The sequence below is a fragment of the Oncorhynchus mykiss genome, chromosome 13 (genome assembly GCF_013265735.2).
Source record: "Oncorhynchus mykiss isolate Arlee chromosome 13, USDA_OmykA_1.1, whole genome shotgun sequence".
NCBI classification, from domain to species: domain Eukaryota; kingdom Metazoa; phylum Chordata; class Actinopteri; order Salmoniformes; family Salmonidae; genus Oncorhynchus; species Oncorhynchus mykiss.
Window position 1 is genome coordinate 10,631,968 of NC_048577.1, and position 17,862 is coordinate 10,649,829.

General features: G+C 44.4%; 1 protein-coding gene across 1 annotated transcript in view; it reads right to left on the bottom strand.

Moving 5' to 3' along the window:
- Positions 1-2,181: 2,181 nt before the first annotated feature.
- The window catches only part of LOC110487259 (beta-1,3-N-acetylglucosaminyltransferase manic fringe), a 23,184-nt gene continuing 7,503 nt past the window's right edge, over positions 2,182-17,862 (bottom strand). The window contains exons 2-8 of the mRNA XM_036942342.1: positions 12,332-12,377; positions 12,042-12,144; positions 9,993-10,146; positions 5,263-5,348; positions 4,807-4,972; positions 4,540-4,625; positions 2,182-3,129 (exon numbers count right to left, since the gene is read on the bottom strand). Of these exons, the coding sequence (XP_036798237.1) occupies positions 3,078-3,129; positions 4,540-4,625; positions 4,807-4,972; positions 5,263-5,348; positions 9,993-10,146; positions 12,042-12,144; positions 12,332-12,377 (693 nt within the window). The 3' untranslated portion in view covers positions 2,182-3,077. The remainder of the gene's footprint in view (positions 3,130-4,539; positions 4,626-4,806; positions 4,973-5,262; positions 5,349-9,992; positions 10,147-12,041; positions 12,145-12,331; positions 12,378-17,862) is intronic.

The following is a 17,862-nucleotide window of genomic DNA, read 5'->3' on the forward strand; positions in this document are numbered from 1 at the left end:
TCGTGATCAGTACACATCTCCATAGAGTAGATCAGGCTGTTGATTGTGGCCTGTGGAATGTTGTCCCACTCCTCTTCAATGGCTGTGTGAAGTTTCTGGATATTGGTGGGAACTGGAACACGCTGTCGTATACATCAATCCAGAGCATCCCAAACATGCTGAATGGGTGACATGTCTGGTGAGTGTGCAGGCCATGAAAGAACTGGGACATTTTCAGCTTCTAGGAATTGTGTACAGATCCTTGTGACATGGGGCCGTGCGTTATCATGCTGAAACATGAGGTGATGGTGGCGGATGAATGGCACAACAATGTATCTTTGTGCATTCAAATTGCCATACAGAAAATGCAATTGTGTTAGTTGTCCGTAGCGTATGCCTGCCCATACTATAACCCCACCACCACCATGGGGCACTCTGTTCACAACGTTGACATCAGAAAACCACTTACCCACAATACACCATACACGCTGTCTGCCATCTGCCCTGTACAGTTGAAACCGGGATTCATCTGTGAAGAGCACACTTCTCCAGCGTGCCAGTGGCCATCGAAGGGGAGCATTTTCCCACTGAAGTCGGTTACGACGCTGAACTGCAGTCATGAAAGTACTGCCAAATTCTCTAAAACGATGTTGGAGGCGGCTTATTGTAAATAAAGAATAAACATATATTTATCTGGCAACAGCTCTGGTGGACATTCCTGCAGTCAGCATGCCAATTACACACTCCCTCAACTTGAGACATCTATGGCATTGTGTTGTGTAACAAAACTGCACATTTTAAAGTGGCCTTCTATTGTCCCCAGCACAAGGTGCACCCGTGTAATGATCATGCTGTTGAATCAGCTTCTTGATATGCCACACCTGTCAGGTGGATGGATTATCTGGGCAAATGCTCACAAACAGGGATATAAACAAAAGTGTGCAAAAAATGTCCCATTCTGTCTTGTTTGCCATTCTGTCTTGTTCCCCATTCTTCTTTAAACAATAGTTTAGGCTTGGAATTGTTGGTTAGTTAGGGTCAGTGGATACACAAATACTAAGAGATGAGAATATCTTTGTTCAGTCGTTCTCTCCAGACACACTCTGCTCAGCCGGGGGGTGTAGAAAGGTCTAGAGAGGTCTCAAATGGAACATTGGCATTCGTTGAGACCCAGGGAAACTCTATTCTCTCCCTCACAACCTTTCAGAATCCTGTATAGCGGTTTTATGAGACAGAAGATGAAACTGCAGCGCTGAGAGCAACACAAACACAACAGTGAGTGCTGCACTCCAACTATCACAGCCTGGGTCCATTTTATCCCTACAGTGGGCCAATCACTGCCTTTTATAGAGTACCAGTACACACTTTTTATAGTATCTCTGTGCATCACACGCTTGGTTCAGTTCCTAACATTTCACACCGTGGTCATTTAGCAGACGCTCTCATCCAGAGTTACAGTAGTGAGTGAATACATTTTCCTGCTGGTCCCCCGTGGGAATCAAACCCACAATCCTGGCGTTGCAAGCACCCTGCCCTACTAACTGAGCTACACGGGACTGTCATGACGTCACACCACCTCTGAGACCAGGGAGGATATGAGTCATACTGTGGAGAGTAAGTCCCTTCTCCTTGGTGAAACACACACACAGAAACAGAGAGATACACATATTAACACACACACACACACACACAGAGAAACAGAGAGATACACACACAGAGATACACACACACACACAGAAACAGAGAGATACACACACAGAGATACATACACACAAACACACACAAACACACACACACACACACACACACACACACAAACAGAGTGTGTGGCCTTGAGGTGACGGTTGAGTACACCCCTCACTGTTTCTGTGTATACCTCTGGGAGAACATGGGGGAAGAGTGGTGTCCATGCACCACTGGGGATAGACACACAGAGAGTACACACACTGAGAACACACACAGACTGTCAATCACAATCCCCAATCTTATTTAACCCTTCACCGATTCCCTGTATCCCTCTCAGTCCTCTGAGAGTCCTGAACCGCTACGACCCAGCGAATCACGCCTGTCATCTGTAGCTCAGATCTACTCACTCTCCTTCATATCACACACACACACACACACACACACACACACACACACACACACACACACACACACACACTGTATCTCCAGTACACACAAAGCAGCTCCACACACACCTCTCCTTCAAGGCTGTATAAACCATGTTGATTCTTTCAGGCTTTGCAGAAATCAGGAACTATGTACAGACAGCCCAGACTGGGACGTGAATACACTTTTAAAGTTAAACAAGGTGTTAAAATTAAATAAAAACACGCCTTTCCAACAATTTCAAAACAGTTTTCATAACAGAACAGATTAAAAAAACGGCAGATATTTTACAGCAGTGAGTTTCACCAGAGGTCATCATAAGAAGTTTTGCAAATCTATAAAAAAAAGTATATTCATAATTATTTTGGTCTCTGTTCAACAAATATACACACCTGCAAATAAATGATGCAAGTTCTGTCTTGGTAAGGGCTCTGGAGGGCTCCTAGTCTTGTTAAGGGCTCTGGAGGGCTCCTAGTCTTGTTAAGGGCTCTGGAGGGCTCCTAGTCTTGTTAAGGGCTCTGGAGGGCTCCTAGTCTTGTTAAGGGATCTGGAGGGCTCCTAGTCTTGGTAAGGGCTCTGGAGGGCTCCTAGTCTTGTTAAGGGCTCTGGAGGGCTCCTAGTCTTGGTAAGGGATCTGGAGGGCTCCTAGAACTCCTAGAATAAGTCGATAGCCTACAGGAAGTGCAGGCTGCATTCTGCACCAGACTAATGCTTGTCGTCCCTGTTATTTCCATGTAAAACCAGGGCTGTGTCCCAATTATCTCTCCTTGCTCCCAAAGTTTGTACACTGATTTCAAGGTTAATGACCGGGGTAAGACGCAAGGGTGAAACCCCCACTAGCCCATACCTCGACCAACCCATCACTTATAGATTTGTTGGAAGTAGTAAACGAGTGTACACTTCAGGAGAAAAGAGAGAATCCAGGAAGTGCTGACACCATTTGGGAAAGTCTCAGGAGGCACAGGTGCTGCTGGGAGTTGGAGTCTTCAAGGGCACCAGCTGGTCAGTGGATAGAGTAGACAGTGGACCGTCTTAAACCTGTAAAGAATGACAGAACATTCAATATGATGAAATATGTCATTATTAAACGTACAGAAATACAGTGAATGAACATTGAATCGACAAGTGAGATGATTGCTCTTTTTACAGCATCTGTAAAGGACACATGCATATACATGACAAGCCTTACCAGGACCCTGGACAGCGTCTACCCCCGAACCATGAGGCTGCTAAACCAGACTGGCTATCCGGACTACCTGCATTGACCCTTTTTTAAACTAACTGGCTCGCACGGACTCTACGCACACACACTCACACATACTTACACTGACACACCAACACACACATACCGTATATACACACACACACACACATACCGTATTTACACACACACTACATATGCCCACACACACATTACATGCGCACTGATGCCACACACACACACACACACATACACTCACACACACACACACTTTCACACTCACCACATGCGCTGCTGCCACTGCCTATTGTCTATCCTGTTGCCTAGTAACTTTACCCCTACCTATATGTACAGCACATAGCTACCACAACAATGTCTCTGTTCTATTATAAATGTTGGGACATGTTGAACCCCAGCAGGCAGAGAAGAAGGATCTCCCCCTCTAGAGACTGGTGTCGTGTTGCAGGATACTGGTAACTTTACCCCTACCTATATGTACAGCACATAGCTACCACAACAATGTCTCTGTTCTATTATAAATGTTGGGACATGCTGAACCCCAGCAGGCAGAGAAGAAGGATCTCCCCCTCTAGAGTCTGGTGTCGTGTTGCAGGATACTGGTAACTTTACCCCTACCTATATGTACAGCACATAGCTACCACAACAATGTCTCTGTTCTATTATAAATGTTGGGACATGTTGAACCCCAGCAGGCAGAGAAGAAGGATCTCCCCCTCTAGAGACTGGTGTCGTGTTGCAGGATACTGGTAACTTTACCCCTACCTATATGTACAGCACATAGCTACCACAACAATGTCTCTGTTCTATTATAAATGTTGGGACATGTTGAACCCCAGCAGGCAGAGAAGAAGGATCTCCCCCTCTAGAGACTGGTGTCGTGTTGCAGGATACTGGTAACTTTACCCCTACCTATATGTACAGCACATAGCTACCACAACAATGTCTCTGTTCTATTATAAATGTTGGGACATGTTGAACCCCAGCAGGCAGAGAAGAAGGATCTCCCCCTCTAGAGTCTGGTGTCGTGTTGCAGGATACTGGTAACTTTACCAAAAGTTTTCCAGGAATCCCGGTTGTAAAACGACAGGAATCAGGAGGGAATAAGCAAGGAATTCCGTAATCCACCAACCAGGATTTGTGGAAAGGGATTTCTGGGAACGTTACTGGCATATTGCAACCCTGGCTTCTGTCAAGGTTTCTTGGCCTGAGGACAGGTTGGTACTGACCTGGAGGGATCATCCTCCTTGGAGAAGAGTCTATTCAGCTCCACACTGTTCATCTTGTTCTCAAACAGCCCATAACTAAGAGTCACCTAGAGAGAACACACACCATACAACTTAGAGGAGAGAAAACACATTACATGAGGCAGAAATGATTTGTGTGTGTGTGTGTGTGTGTGTGTGTGTGTGTGTGTGTGTGTGTGTGTGTGTGTGTGTGTGTGTGTGTGTGTGTGTGTGTGTGTGTGTGTGTGTGTGTGTGTATGCGTGCCTGACCTGTAGAGGTATATTGCTGGGCGTCAGCAGTAGCAGGTTCTCCAGGTGAGAGTGGAACATTGAACTGTGGACCATGGATATCCCCAGTCTTCTCTCTACGATGAAGCCTACTGTACAGTCATCTGGCAGACGGATCACTGCTGACGTCTGCTCAAACCTGGGACCACTAGACACACAGGTAGACACACACACACAGAGTCAGATATAGATACACCCACAATGACTCAAACCCAGACCGGACTGTCACACATAGAGTCACATAAAGACAAGCATATACACAGACTGTATGTCCAATGACCCAACACACACTGTCACATACATTCATATATATAATGTACACTCTCTGACTCTCCATCTTTCACACAGACAAACCCCTACACACACACACATACCTGTTCTCATGGACTAGAGTTCCCTCTTGACCCAAACACACAGACACACACACACACTCCTCACCTAGCCCATGGAGCCATCTTCTCAGCTAGTCTGCGACTCAGACAGAAGCCTGCTCCTCCCGTGGCAAACCAGAACTGCACTTCTTTCTAGAAAGAAAAACACACACAGTCAATCACCAAGCAGAACGGCACCTCTTTCTAGAAGAACACACAGTCAATAACCAAGCAGAACGGCACCTCTTTCTAGAAGAACACACAGTCAATCACCAAGCAGAACGGCACCTCTTTCTAGAAGAACACACAGTCAATCACCAAGCAGAACGGCACCTCTTTCTAGAAGAACACACACAGTCAATCACCAAGCAGAACGGCACCTCTTTCTAGAAACACACACAGTCAATCACCAAGCAGAACGGCACCTCTTTCTAGAAACACACACAGTTAATCACCAAGCAGAACGGCACCTCTTTCTAGAAACACACACAGTCAATCACCAAGCAGAACGGCACCTCTTTCTAGAAGAACACACACAGTCAATCACCAAGCAGAACGGCACCTCTTTCTAGAAACACACACAGTTAATCACCAAGCAGAACGGCACCTCTCTTTGGAACAGTTAGCTTCAACACAAGACATGAACAGAGCCCAGACTTCCACCTTCCAGACAGAATGAACCATGTAGAGGTTGATGTGCTAGAACAGGTAGAGGAAACTCCCTCCATCCACAACGATGATACAACTCTCTCTGTGTCCTCAGTTTCCCTCAAAACGATGACACAAGTCTCTCTGTGTCCTCAGTTTCCCTCAAAACGATGATACAACTCTCTCTGTGTCCTCCGTTTCCCTCAAAACGATGATACAACTCTCTCTGTGTCCTCAGTTTCCCTCAAAACGATGATACAACTCTCTCTGTGTCCTCAGTTTCCCTCAAAACGATGATACAACTCTCTCTGTGTCCTCAGTTTCCCTCAAAACGATGATACAACTCTCTCTGTGTCCTCAGTTTCCCTCAAAACGATGACACAACTCTCTCTGTGTCCTCAGTTTCCCTCAAAACGATGACACAACTCTCTCTGTGTCCTCAGTTTCCCTCAAAACGATGATACAACTCTCTCTGTGTCCTCAGTTTCCCTCAAAACGATGATACAACTCTCTCTGTATTCTCAGTTTCCCTCAAAACGATGATACAACTCTCTCTGTGTCCTCAGTTTCCCTCAAAACGATGATACAACTCTCTCTGTGTCCTCAGTTTCCCTCAAAACGATGATACAACTCTCTCTGTGTCCTCAGTTTCCCTCAAAACGATGATACAACTATCTCTGTGTCCTCAGTTTCCCTCAAAACGATGATACAACTCTCTCTGTGTCCTCAGTTTCCCTCAAACTCAGCATATTCTGTGATGTACTTACAATGAGAGACTTTTTCAGTTCTCTCTGACTCACTTTGCTATGAGTCTGGCATATGCTACTTTTAAGCATTTATAAAAGTGACATACTGTATTTTGTATGCTATTTGTCTTGTAAGTGATTAGCAAGGAGATCGTGCATGTTTATATTTGTGTAGAATTTGTAAAGCGGACAATATATCTGTTATTTGTCTGGTATTTGTCATGAAAATCAGATGGTGGGCAGAGTTGTTGTGTATCTCATCGACGAGGCTGTAGTGGAGCAGGTTGAGAGATTCAAATTTCTTGGTGTCCACATCACCAACAAACTAACATGGTTCAAGCACACCAGAAGAGGGCACGACAAAACCTATTCCCCCTCAGGAGACCGAAAAGATTTGGCAGATCCTCAAAAGGTTCTACAGCTGCACCATCGAGAGCACCCTGGCTGGTTGCATCACTGCCTGGTACGGCAACTGCTCGATCTCCGAGCAGTTGCCGTACGATCCAGTACATCACCAGGGCCAACCTTCCTGCCACCCAGGACCTCTATACCAGGCAGTGTCGGAGGAAGGCCCTAAAAATTGTCAAAGACTCCAGCCACCCCAGTCATAGACTGTTCTCTCTGCTACCGCACGGCAAGTGGTACCGGAGCGCCAAGTCTAGGTCCAAGAGGCTTCTAAACAGCTTCTACCCCCAAGTCATAAGACTCCTGAACATCTAATCAAATGGCTACTAAGACTATGTGCAATCCCCCCCCCCCCCCCCCCCTTTGCTCTGCTGCTACTCTCTGTTATTACCTGTGCATAGCCACTTCAATAACTCTATCTACATATTCATATTACCTCAATTACCTCGACTAACCGGTGCCCCCGCACATTGACCCTGTGCCAGTACCCCCTGTATATAGCCTCACTACTGCTATTTTAATGCTGCTCTAATTATTTGTTACTTTCTCTCTTTCTGTTTGTAGGTATTTTTCTTAAAACTGCATTGTTGGTTAAGGGCTTGTAAGTAAGCATTTCACTGAAAGGTCTACTACACCTGTTGTATTCAGCATTTCACTGAAAGGTCTACTACACCTGTTGTATTCAGCATTTCACTGAAAGGTCTACTACACCTGTTGTATTCAGCATTTCACTGAAAGGTCTACTACACCTGTTGTATTCAGCATTTCACAGTAAGGTCTACTACACCTGTTGTATTCAGCATTTCACAGTAAGGTCTACTACACCTGTTGTATTCAGCATTTCACAGTAAGGTCTACTACACCTGTTGTATTCAGCATTTCACTGAAAGGTCTACTACACCTGTTGTATTCAGCATTTCACTGAAAGGTCTACTACACCTGTTGTATTCAGCATTTCACAGTAAGGTCTACTACACCTGTTGTATTCAGCATTTCACAGTAAGGTCTACTACACCTGTTGTATTCAGCATTTCACTGTAAGGTCTACTATACCTGTTGTGTTCAGCATTTCACTGAAAGGTCTACTACACCTGTTGTATTCAGCATTTCACTGTAAGGTCTACTATACCTGTTGTATTCAGCATTTCACTGTAAGGTCTACTACACCTGTTGTATTCAGCATTTCACTGAAAGGTCTACTACACCTGTTGTATTCAGCATTTCACTGAAAGGTCTACTACACCTATTGTATTCAGCATTTCACAGTAAGGTCTACTACACCTGTTGTATTCAGCATTTCACTGAAAGGTCTACTACACCTGTTGTATTCAGCATTTCACTGAAAGGTCTACTACACCTGTTGTATTCAGCATTTCACTGAAAGGTCTACTACACCTGTTGTATTCAGCATTTCACTGAAAGGTCTACTACACCTGTTGTATTCGGAGCATATGACAAATAACATTTGATTTGATTTGTATCGGTTGCCGTGACAGCAGTGTAAATCACAACAGGTATGTGTATCATCATTCTCCCAAGGTCCTCTCCTCCTCCCTCTCTGGAGTCCCCCTCTCCTCCCCTCCTCTCATCCTCATCTCCTCCGACCTTGTGTTCCCTTTCTCTAGGGAGTCTGAAGCCTGTCCTACTGTCAACGCTAAATCTACTCTCTAACCAGGGAGGAGGAGGAGGAGGAGGAGAGAGAGAGAGAGAGAGAGAGAGAGAGAGAGAGAGAGAGAGAGACTCTCAGGAACCAAGATACACTTGGGCTCAATACAGTCATTCATTCTACTGTAAATGAGACACACACTTACTCACACACACACATACAAGACACACGTGTATCTAGTGTAAGCATGTCTGTTTCTAAACCAATCGAATCGACCGATCCTGCTGGTTGACAGCCTATCCCCTGGGGTGTCTTTGACACGTCCACTTGATGACATGGTTCTTAGATCAATAACCAATAACATGCCAATCACCAATCAACCCTCTGGTTAGAAAAACACTCCACAGTGACTAAAACCACATGAATGGATGGATCTACAATCATCCCTTCGTCCTTCCATCCCTCCATTCCTGATGAGAAGTGAATTGAAAGAGGAGAGATGTGGAATGACTTGAATAATTTATAGTGCTTGGCCAACTCTGTTTGAGGTTGAGAATTCCCATGGCAACCATCTTGGCATCAAACGGTCAAATATATCAGTGACCCCCTCAGGAAGGGAGACATAAAGACATATTCCAATGGCCACAGTAACATACTACTTAAAGAGATTCTCCGATACTTTTCAGCCAGTAGTTCTGAAAGTAGTGTCCATAAGCCAAAAGGGGTCCCCTGAAAATGTGTGAACTACGGCTCATATGTGCAGATATGGTCTCCCTCTCGCTCTGCTGGGTGTGCATCTTGCTAGCTGCCACTCAAATGGCGAGGGGCTGAAGCTCATTGGCTGGAACACGAAATACTAGAGGGCTGGCCCACGTGGGTTAGGGTTGTGTTTAGTGAAATGTTTAAAACTAGGGGATTTTGTGACTAATTGACGTAAGACAGTCATTTTGGTCATACATTGTGCATGTATGAACTACACATTGACACATCCAGCCCAAAGTGGGAGGTTTAGAGACTACTTAGTAGTGGGAGGTTTAGAGACTACTTAGTAGTGGGAGGTTTAGAGACTACTTAGTAGTGGGAGGTTTAGAGACTACTTAGTAGTGGGAGGTTTAGAGACTACTTAGTAGTGGGAGGTTTAGAGACTACTTAGTAGTGGGAGGTTTAGAGACTACTTAGTAGTGGGAGGTTTAGAGACTACTTAGTAGTGGGAGGTTTAGAGACTACTTAGTAGTGGGAGGTTTAGAGACTACTTAGTAGTGGGAGGTTTAGAGACAACGTAGTAGGCCCCAAAGTTCTCAAACGTATCTTTAACATACCACTAGAACAAAGCATTGTATTGGTCATTGGAATATAGCTTTCGGCTCTATACAGTGCATGGTGGGAGCGTACTGTCTTGTTGCTCTCCAGTAGTTCATGGGCCTTGATGGGGTGGTCGAGGCTGGGCTTGCCCACGTAGACATCACCGTCTTGGGGGAAGGCTGAGAGCAGGGAGAGAAGAGCTCCAGGATTCACGTAGTTATCATCGTCAACATGACACAGCCACCTGGAAGGAGAGGGGACAATACAGGAATCGGTTCCAAACTGAAGTGAACGGTTGATCCCTTTCCTCTGTTCTAATTACAACCAAGGCTTGATTCCAAACTAAACACTGGGACCTTGTCTCTGCCCTTTCTTCTATCAGGCTTGAAGCCAAACCCTACAGTTTCGTACAAAATGTTCATAAAAATGTCTGGAACTTTACAACTTCTACTTTTTAACGCGATCTCTATGTCCTGTAAAGTGATAGTCTCTCTATGTCCTGTAAAGTGATCGTCTCTCTATGTCCTGTAAGGTGATAGTCTCTCTGTGTCCTGTAAGGTGATAGTCTCTCTTTGTCCTGTAAAGTGATAGTCTCTCTTTGTCCTGTAAAGTGATAGTCTCTCTGTGTCCTGTAAAGTGATAGTCTTTCTATGTCCTGTAAAGTGATAGTCTCTCTGTGTCCTGTAAGGTGATAGTCTCTCTTTGTCCTGTAAAGTGATAGTCTCTCTTTGTCCTGTAAAGTGATAGTCTCTCTGTGTCCTGTAAAGTGATAGTCTCTCTATGTCCTGTAAAGTAATAGTCTCTCTATGTCCTGTCAAGTGATAGTCTCTCTGTGTCCTGTAAAGTGATAGTCTCTCTGTGTCCTGTAAAGTGATAGTCTCTCTATGTCCTGTCAAGTGATAGTCTCTCTGTGTCCTGTAAAGTGATAGTCTCTCTATGTCCTGTAAAGTGATAGACTCTCTGTGTCCTGTAAAGTGATAGTCTCTCTATGTCCTGTCAAGTGATAGTCTCTCTGTGTCCTGTAAAGTGATAGTCTCTCTATGTCCTGTAAAGTGATAGTCTCTCTATGTCCTGTAAAGTGATAGTCTCTCTATGTCCTGTAAAGTGATAGTCTCTCTATGTCCTGTAAAGTGATAGTCTCTCTATGTTCTGTAAAGTGATAGACTATCTATGTCCTGTAAAGGGATAGTCTCTCTATGTCCTGTAAAGTGATAGTATCTCTATGTCCTGTAAAGTGATAGTCTCTCTGTGTCCTGTAAAGTGATAGACTATCTATGTCCTGTAAAGTGATAGTCTCTCTATGTCCTGTAAAGTGATAGTCTCGCTATGTCCTGTAAAGTGATAGTCTCTCTATGTCCTGTAAAGTGATAGTCTCTCTATGTCCTGTAAAGTGATAGTATCGCTATGTCCTGTAAAGTGATAGTCTCTCTATGTCCTGTAAAGTGATAGTCTCCCTATGCCCTGTAAAGTGATGGTCTATCACTTTACAGGACATAGATAGACTATCGATGTCCTGTAAAGTGATAGTCTCTCTATGCCCTGTAAAGTGATGGTCTATCACTTTACAGGACATAGATAGACTATCGATGTCCTGTAAAGTGATAGTATATCTATGCCCTGTAAAGTGATAGTCTATCTATGTCCTGTAAAGTGATAGTCTCGCTATGTCCTGTAAAGTGATTGTCTCTCTATGTCCTGTAAAGTGATAGTCTCTCTATGTCCTGTAAAGTGATAGTCTATCTACGTCCGGTAAAGTGATAGTCTATCTATGCCCTGTAAAGTGATAGTCTATCTACGTCCTGTAAAGTGATAGTCGATCTATGTCCTGTAAAGTGATAGACTATCTATGTCCTGTAAAGTGATAGTATATCTATGTCCTGTAAAGTGATAGTCTATCACTTTACAGGACATAGATAGTCTATCACTTTGCAGGACATAGATATACTTCTATGTCCTGTGAAGTGATAGACTATCTATGTCCTGTAAAGTGATAGTCTCTCTATACCCTGTAAAGTGATAGACTATCTATGTCCTGTAAAGTGATAGACTATCTATGTCCTGTAAAGTGATAGTCTATCTGTGCCCTGTAAAGTGATAGTCTATGTGTTTCTCTCTGTCTAGGTTGGGCTGGTCACTCACTTCTTATCGGAGGCCATGAAGTGGTCATATTCAGCAGACATCTTACAGGACAGAGCCTGGTGACTGTGGTCCGACGGACAATCTGTCACAATCACATTGTAACCTGTATGTAAAAAAGAATTTCAGTCAGAGCACCTATCAATGTGTTCATTTTACAACATTCTGACATGAGACTTAAATGAGATTAAAACTGGAACTGTTGTCTAATAAACAACTATCGCTATTAATCATTACAACTGTTAATACAACAAGTCTCTCCTTGCTTGTGATTGGTGGAGCTGAAGACCTACCTCTGGAGGTGACGTCTTCATCCTCCGTGTCTGTAAAGATGAAAGTCTAGAGAAGGAGGAGAGAGAGAGAGATATAACACACACACCCACACACAACCCACACACACACATACACACACAGACACCCCTTCACACAGACAGACCCCCCACACGGACACACACACGTAGCGAAATAATGGAGGACAGATTACTACTGACAGAAACAGGCTGCACCATTAGCTAGAGGGAAGACATGCACACACACACAGTCACAGACCCACTTGAACCTTTGACCCTCGCTGCCATTACATTGAAGACAGTGTGACACAGCAACACTACCCTCCCATTGGGAGATGACAAAGCCTTGACTTCTGCTCCCAACACTTCCTCTGTAGATTCAGAAAGCTAGTTCTCTCTCTCTCTCTCTCTCTCTCTCTCTCTCTCTCTCTCTCTCTCTCTCTCTCACCAACAGACTCAGTGATCTAAACGGCATGCTATCTATTTCTATTTCCCTACAGTAGTACAGCACTGTGTAGCTGGTCCACCACTGACCTCTGTTGGTCACAACTAGCAACAACAGCAACCACTGAAACTACAGATACGCTATATATAGAAAAGTATGTGGACACCCCTTCAAATTTGTGGATTCGGCTATTTCAGTCTGACAGTCCGACGAAATAATCTGTGTTTGGGGGATTCCAGAAGAACGCTACCTGCCCCAATAGTGCCAACTGTAAAGTTTGTTGGAGGAGGAATAATGGTCTGGGGCTGTTTTTCATGGTTCGGGCTAGGACCCATAGTTCCAGTGAAGGGAAATCTTAACACTACAGCATACAATGACATTCTAGACAATTCTATGCTTCCAACATTGTGGCAACAGTTTGGGGAAGGCCCTTTCCTGTTTCAGCATGACAATGTCCCCGTGCACAAAATGAGGTAATTACAGAAATGGTTTGTTGAGATCGGTGTGGAAGAACTTGACTGGCCTGCACAGATCCCTGACCTCAACCCCATCGAACACCTTTGAAATGAATTGGAACGCCGACTGGGAGCCAGGCCTAATCGTTCAACATCAGTGCCCAACCTCACTAAAGTTCTTGTGGCTGAAAGCCTTCCCAGAAGAGTGGAGGCTGTTATAGCAGCAAAGGGGAGACTAACTCCATATTAATGCCCATGATTTTGTAATAAGTTGTTCAATGAGCAGGTGTCCACATACTTTTGGTCATGTAGTGTAGAAGAGCCCTATCAGTGGGCTCCCACTCTAATATCATCCACAGTGTATGACTGCCAATGGAAGCACACACACACACACAGTCTCTCTCACACACACACACACACACACACACACACATGCACACTGATATGGACAGTGACTGACTGCTGATCCAATCTTCCATAGGAAGTGATGGGGGTGGAGTACAGGGAGTGAAAGGGGGACCGAGGGAAGATAGGAGAGGGAGAGGGTGGAGAAGGGTGAGAGGGAAAAAATGTTGTTCCCTCAGTGTCTGGTATTCTTTCATCTGAGAGAGAAGAGATAGCAAGACGAGGATGTGTGTCTGTTTCAACTCTCTCCTAAGCATTATCAAACCATTACAGTAAAGCTATAAAACTCCTCCTGAGGTGACAGGACCGTCCCAAATGGCACGCTATTCTGAATATAGTGCACTATCTAGGGAATAGGATGGCATTTGGGGCGTAGCCTAGAGCAGCCTCTGGGGGGATAAAACAGTGTTTTACAGGGTGTAATTCACCACGGTGTGTAATATAATAGAGCAGCCTCTGGGGGGATAAAACAGTGTTTTACAGGGTGTAATATAATAGAGCAGCCTCTGGGGGGATAAAACAGTGTTTTACGGGGTGTAATATAATAGAGCAGCCTCTGGGGGGATAAAACAGTGTTTTACGGGGTGTAATATAATAGAGCAGCCTCTGGGGGGATAAAACAGTGTTTTACGGGGTGTAATATAATAGAGCAGCCTCTGGGGGGATAAAACAGTGTTTTACGGGGTGTAATATAATAGAGCAGCCTCTGGGGGGATAAAACAGTGTTTTACGGGGTGTAATTCACCACGGTGTGTAATGTAATAGAGCAGCCTCTGGGGGGATAAAACAGTGTTTTACGGGGTGTAATTCACCACGGTGTGTAATGTAATAGAGCAGCCTCTGGGGGGATAAAACAGTGTTTTACGGGGTGTAATTCCCCACGGTGTGTAATATAATAGAGCAGCCTCTGGGGGGATAAAACAGTGTTTTACGGGGTGTAATTCACCACGGTGTGTAATTTAATAGAGCAGCCTCTGGGGGGAAAAAACAGTGTTTTACGTGGTGTAATTCACCACGGTGTGTAATATAATAGAGCAGCCTCTGGGGGGATAAAACAGTGTTTTATGGGGTGTAATATAATAGAGCAGCCTCTGGGGGGATAAAACAGTGTTTTACGGGGTGTAATTCACCACGGTGTGTAATATAATAGAGCAGCCTCTGGGGGGATAAAACAGTGTTTTACGGGGTGTAATATAATAGAGCAGCCTCTGGGGGATAAAACAGTGTTTTACGGGGTGTAATTCACCACGGTGTGTAATATAATAGAGCAGCCTCTGGGGGGATAAAACAGTGTTTTACGAGGTGTAATTCACCACGGTGTGTAATATAATAGAGCAGCCTCTGGGGGGATAAAACAGTGTTTTACGGGGTGTAATTCACCACGGTGTGTAATATAATAGAGCAGCCTCTGGGGGGATAAAACAGTGTTTTACGGGGTGTAATTCACCACGGTGTGTAATATAATAGAGCAGCCTCTGGGGGGATAAAACAGTGTTTTACGGGGTGTAATTCACCACGGTGTGTAATATAATAGAGCAGCCTCTGGGGGGATAAAACAGTGTTTTACGGGGTGTAATTCACCACGGTGTGTAATATAATAGAGCAGCCTCTGGGGGGATAAAACTGTGTTTTACGGGGTGTAATTCACCAAGGTGTGTAATATAATAGAGCAGCCTCAGGGGGGATAAAACAGTGTTTTACGGGGTGTAATTCACCACGGTGTGTAATATAATAGAGCAGCCTCTGGGGGGATAAAACAGTGTTTTACGGGGTGTAATTCACCACGGTGTGTAATATAATAGAGCAGCCTCTGGGGGGATAAAACAGTGTTTTACGGGGTGTAATATAATAGAGCAGCCTCTGGGGGGATAAAACAGTGTTTTACGTGGTGTAATTCACCACGGTGTGTAATATAATAGAGCAGCCTCTGGGGGGATAAAACAGTGTTTTACGGGGTGTAATTCACCACGGTGTGTAATATAATAGAGCAGCCTCTGGGGGGATAAAACAGTGTTTTACGGGATGTAATATAATAGAGCAGCCTCTGGGGAGATAAAACAGTGTTTTACGGGGTGTAATATAATAGAGCAGCCTCTGGGGGGATAAAACAGTGTTTTACGGGGTGTAATATAATAGAGCAGCCTCTGGGGGGATAAAACAGTGTTTTACGGGGTGTAATTCACCACGGTGTGTAATATAATAGAGCAGCCTCTGGGGGGATAAAACAGTGTTTTACGGGGTGTAATTCACCACGGTGTGTAATATAATAGAGCAGCCTCTGGGGGGATAAAACAGTGTTTTACGGGGTGTAATTCACCACGGTGTGTAATATAATAGAGCAGCCTCTGGGGGGATAAAACAGTGTTTTACGTATTGTAATTCACCATGGTGTGTAATATAATAGAGCAGCCTCTGGGGGGATAAAACAGTGTTTTACGGGGTGTAATTCACCACGGTATGTAATATAATAGAGCAGCCTCTGGGGGGATAAAACAGTGTTTTACGGGGTGTAATATAATAGAGCAGCCTCTGGGGGATAAAACAGTGTTTTACGGGGTGTAATATAATAGAGCAGCCTCTGGGGGGATAAAACAGTGTTTTAAGGGGTGTAATTCACCACGGTGTGTAATATAATAGAGCAGCCTCAGGGGGGATAAAACAGTGTTTTACGGGGTGTAATTCACCACGGTGTGTAATATAATAGAGCAGCCTCTGGGGGGATAAAACAGTGTTTTACGGGGTGTAATATAATAGAGCAGCCTCTGGGGGATAAAACAGTGTTTTACGGGGTGTAATATAATAGAGCAGCCTCTGGGGGGATAAAACAGTGTTCTAAGGGGTGTAATTCACCACGGGGTGTAATATAATAGAGCAGCCTCTGGGGGGATGAAACAGTGTTTTACGGGGTGTAATATAATAGAGCAGCCTCTGGGGGGATAAAACAGTGTTTTACGGGGTGTAATATAATAGAGCAGCCTCTGGGGGGATAAAACAGTGTTTTACGGTGTGTAATATAATAGAGCAGCCTCTGGGGGGATAAAACAGTGTTTTACGGGGTGTAATATAATAGAGCAGCCTCTGGGGGGATAAAACAGTGTTTTACGGGGTGTAATTCACCACGGTGTGTAATATAATAGAGCAGCCTCTGGGGGGATAAAACAGTTTTTTATGGGGTGTAATTCACCACGGTGTGTAATATAATAGAGCAGCCTCTGGGGGGAAAAAACAGTGTTTTACAGGGTGTAATTCACCACGGTGTGTAATTTAATAGAGCAGCCTCTGGGGGGATAAAACAGTGTTTTACAGGGTGTAATTCACCACGGTGTGTAATATAATAGAGCAGCCTCTGGGGGGATAAAACAGTGTTTTACGGGGTGTAATTCACCACGGTGTGTAATTTAATAGAGCAGCCTCTGGGGGGAAAAAACAGTGTTTTACGTGGTGTAATTCACCACGGTGTGTAATATAATAGAGCAGCCTCTGGGGGGATAAAACAGTGTTTTACGGGGTGTAATATAATAGAGCAGCCTCTGGGGGATAAAACAGTGTTTTACGGGGTGTAATATAATAGAGCAGCCTCTGGGGGGATAAAACAGTTTTTTATGGGGTGTAATTCACCACGGTGTGTAATATAATAGAGCAGCCTCTGGGGGGAAAAAACAGTGTTTTACAGGGTGTAATTCACCACGGTGTGTAATTTAATAGAGCAGCCTCTGGGGGGATAAAACAGTGTTTTACAGGGTGTAATTCACCACGGTGTGTAATATAATAGAGCAGCCTCTGGGGGGATAAAACAGTGTTTTACGGGGTGTAATTCACCACGGTGTGTAATTTAATAGAGCAGCCTCTGGGGGGAAAAAACAGTGTTTTACGTGGTGTAATTCACCACGGTGTGTAATATAATAGAGCAGCCTCTGGGGGGATAAAACAGTGTTTTACGGGGTGTAATATAATAGAGCAGCCTCTGGGGGATAAAACAGTGTTTTACGGGGTGTAATATAATAGAGCAGCCTCTGGGGGGATAAAACAGTGTTCTAAGGGGTGTAATTCACCACGGGGTGTAATATAATAGAGCAGCCTCTGGGGGGATGAAACAGTGTTTTACGGGGTGTAATATAATAGAGCAGCCTCTGGGGGGATAAAACAGTGTTTTACGGGGTGTAATATAATAGAGCAGCCTCTGGGGGGATAAAACAGTGTTTTACGGTGTGTAATATAATAGAGCAGCC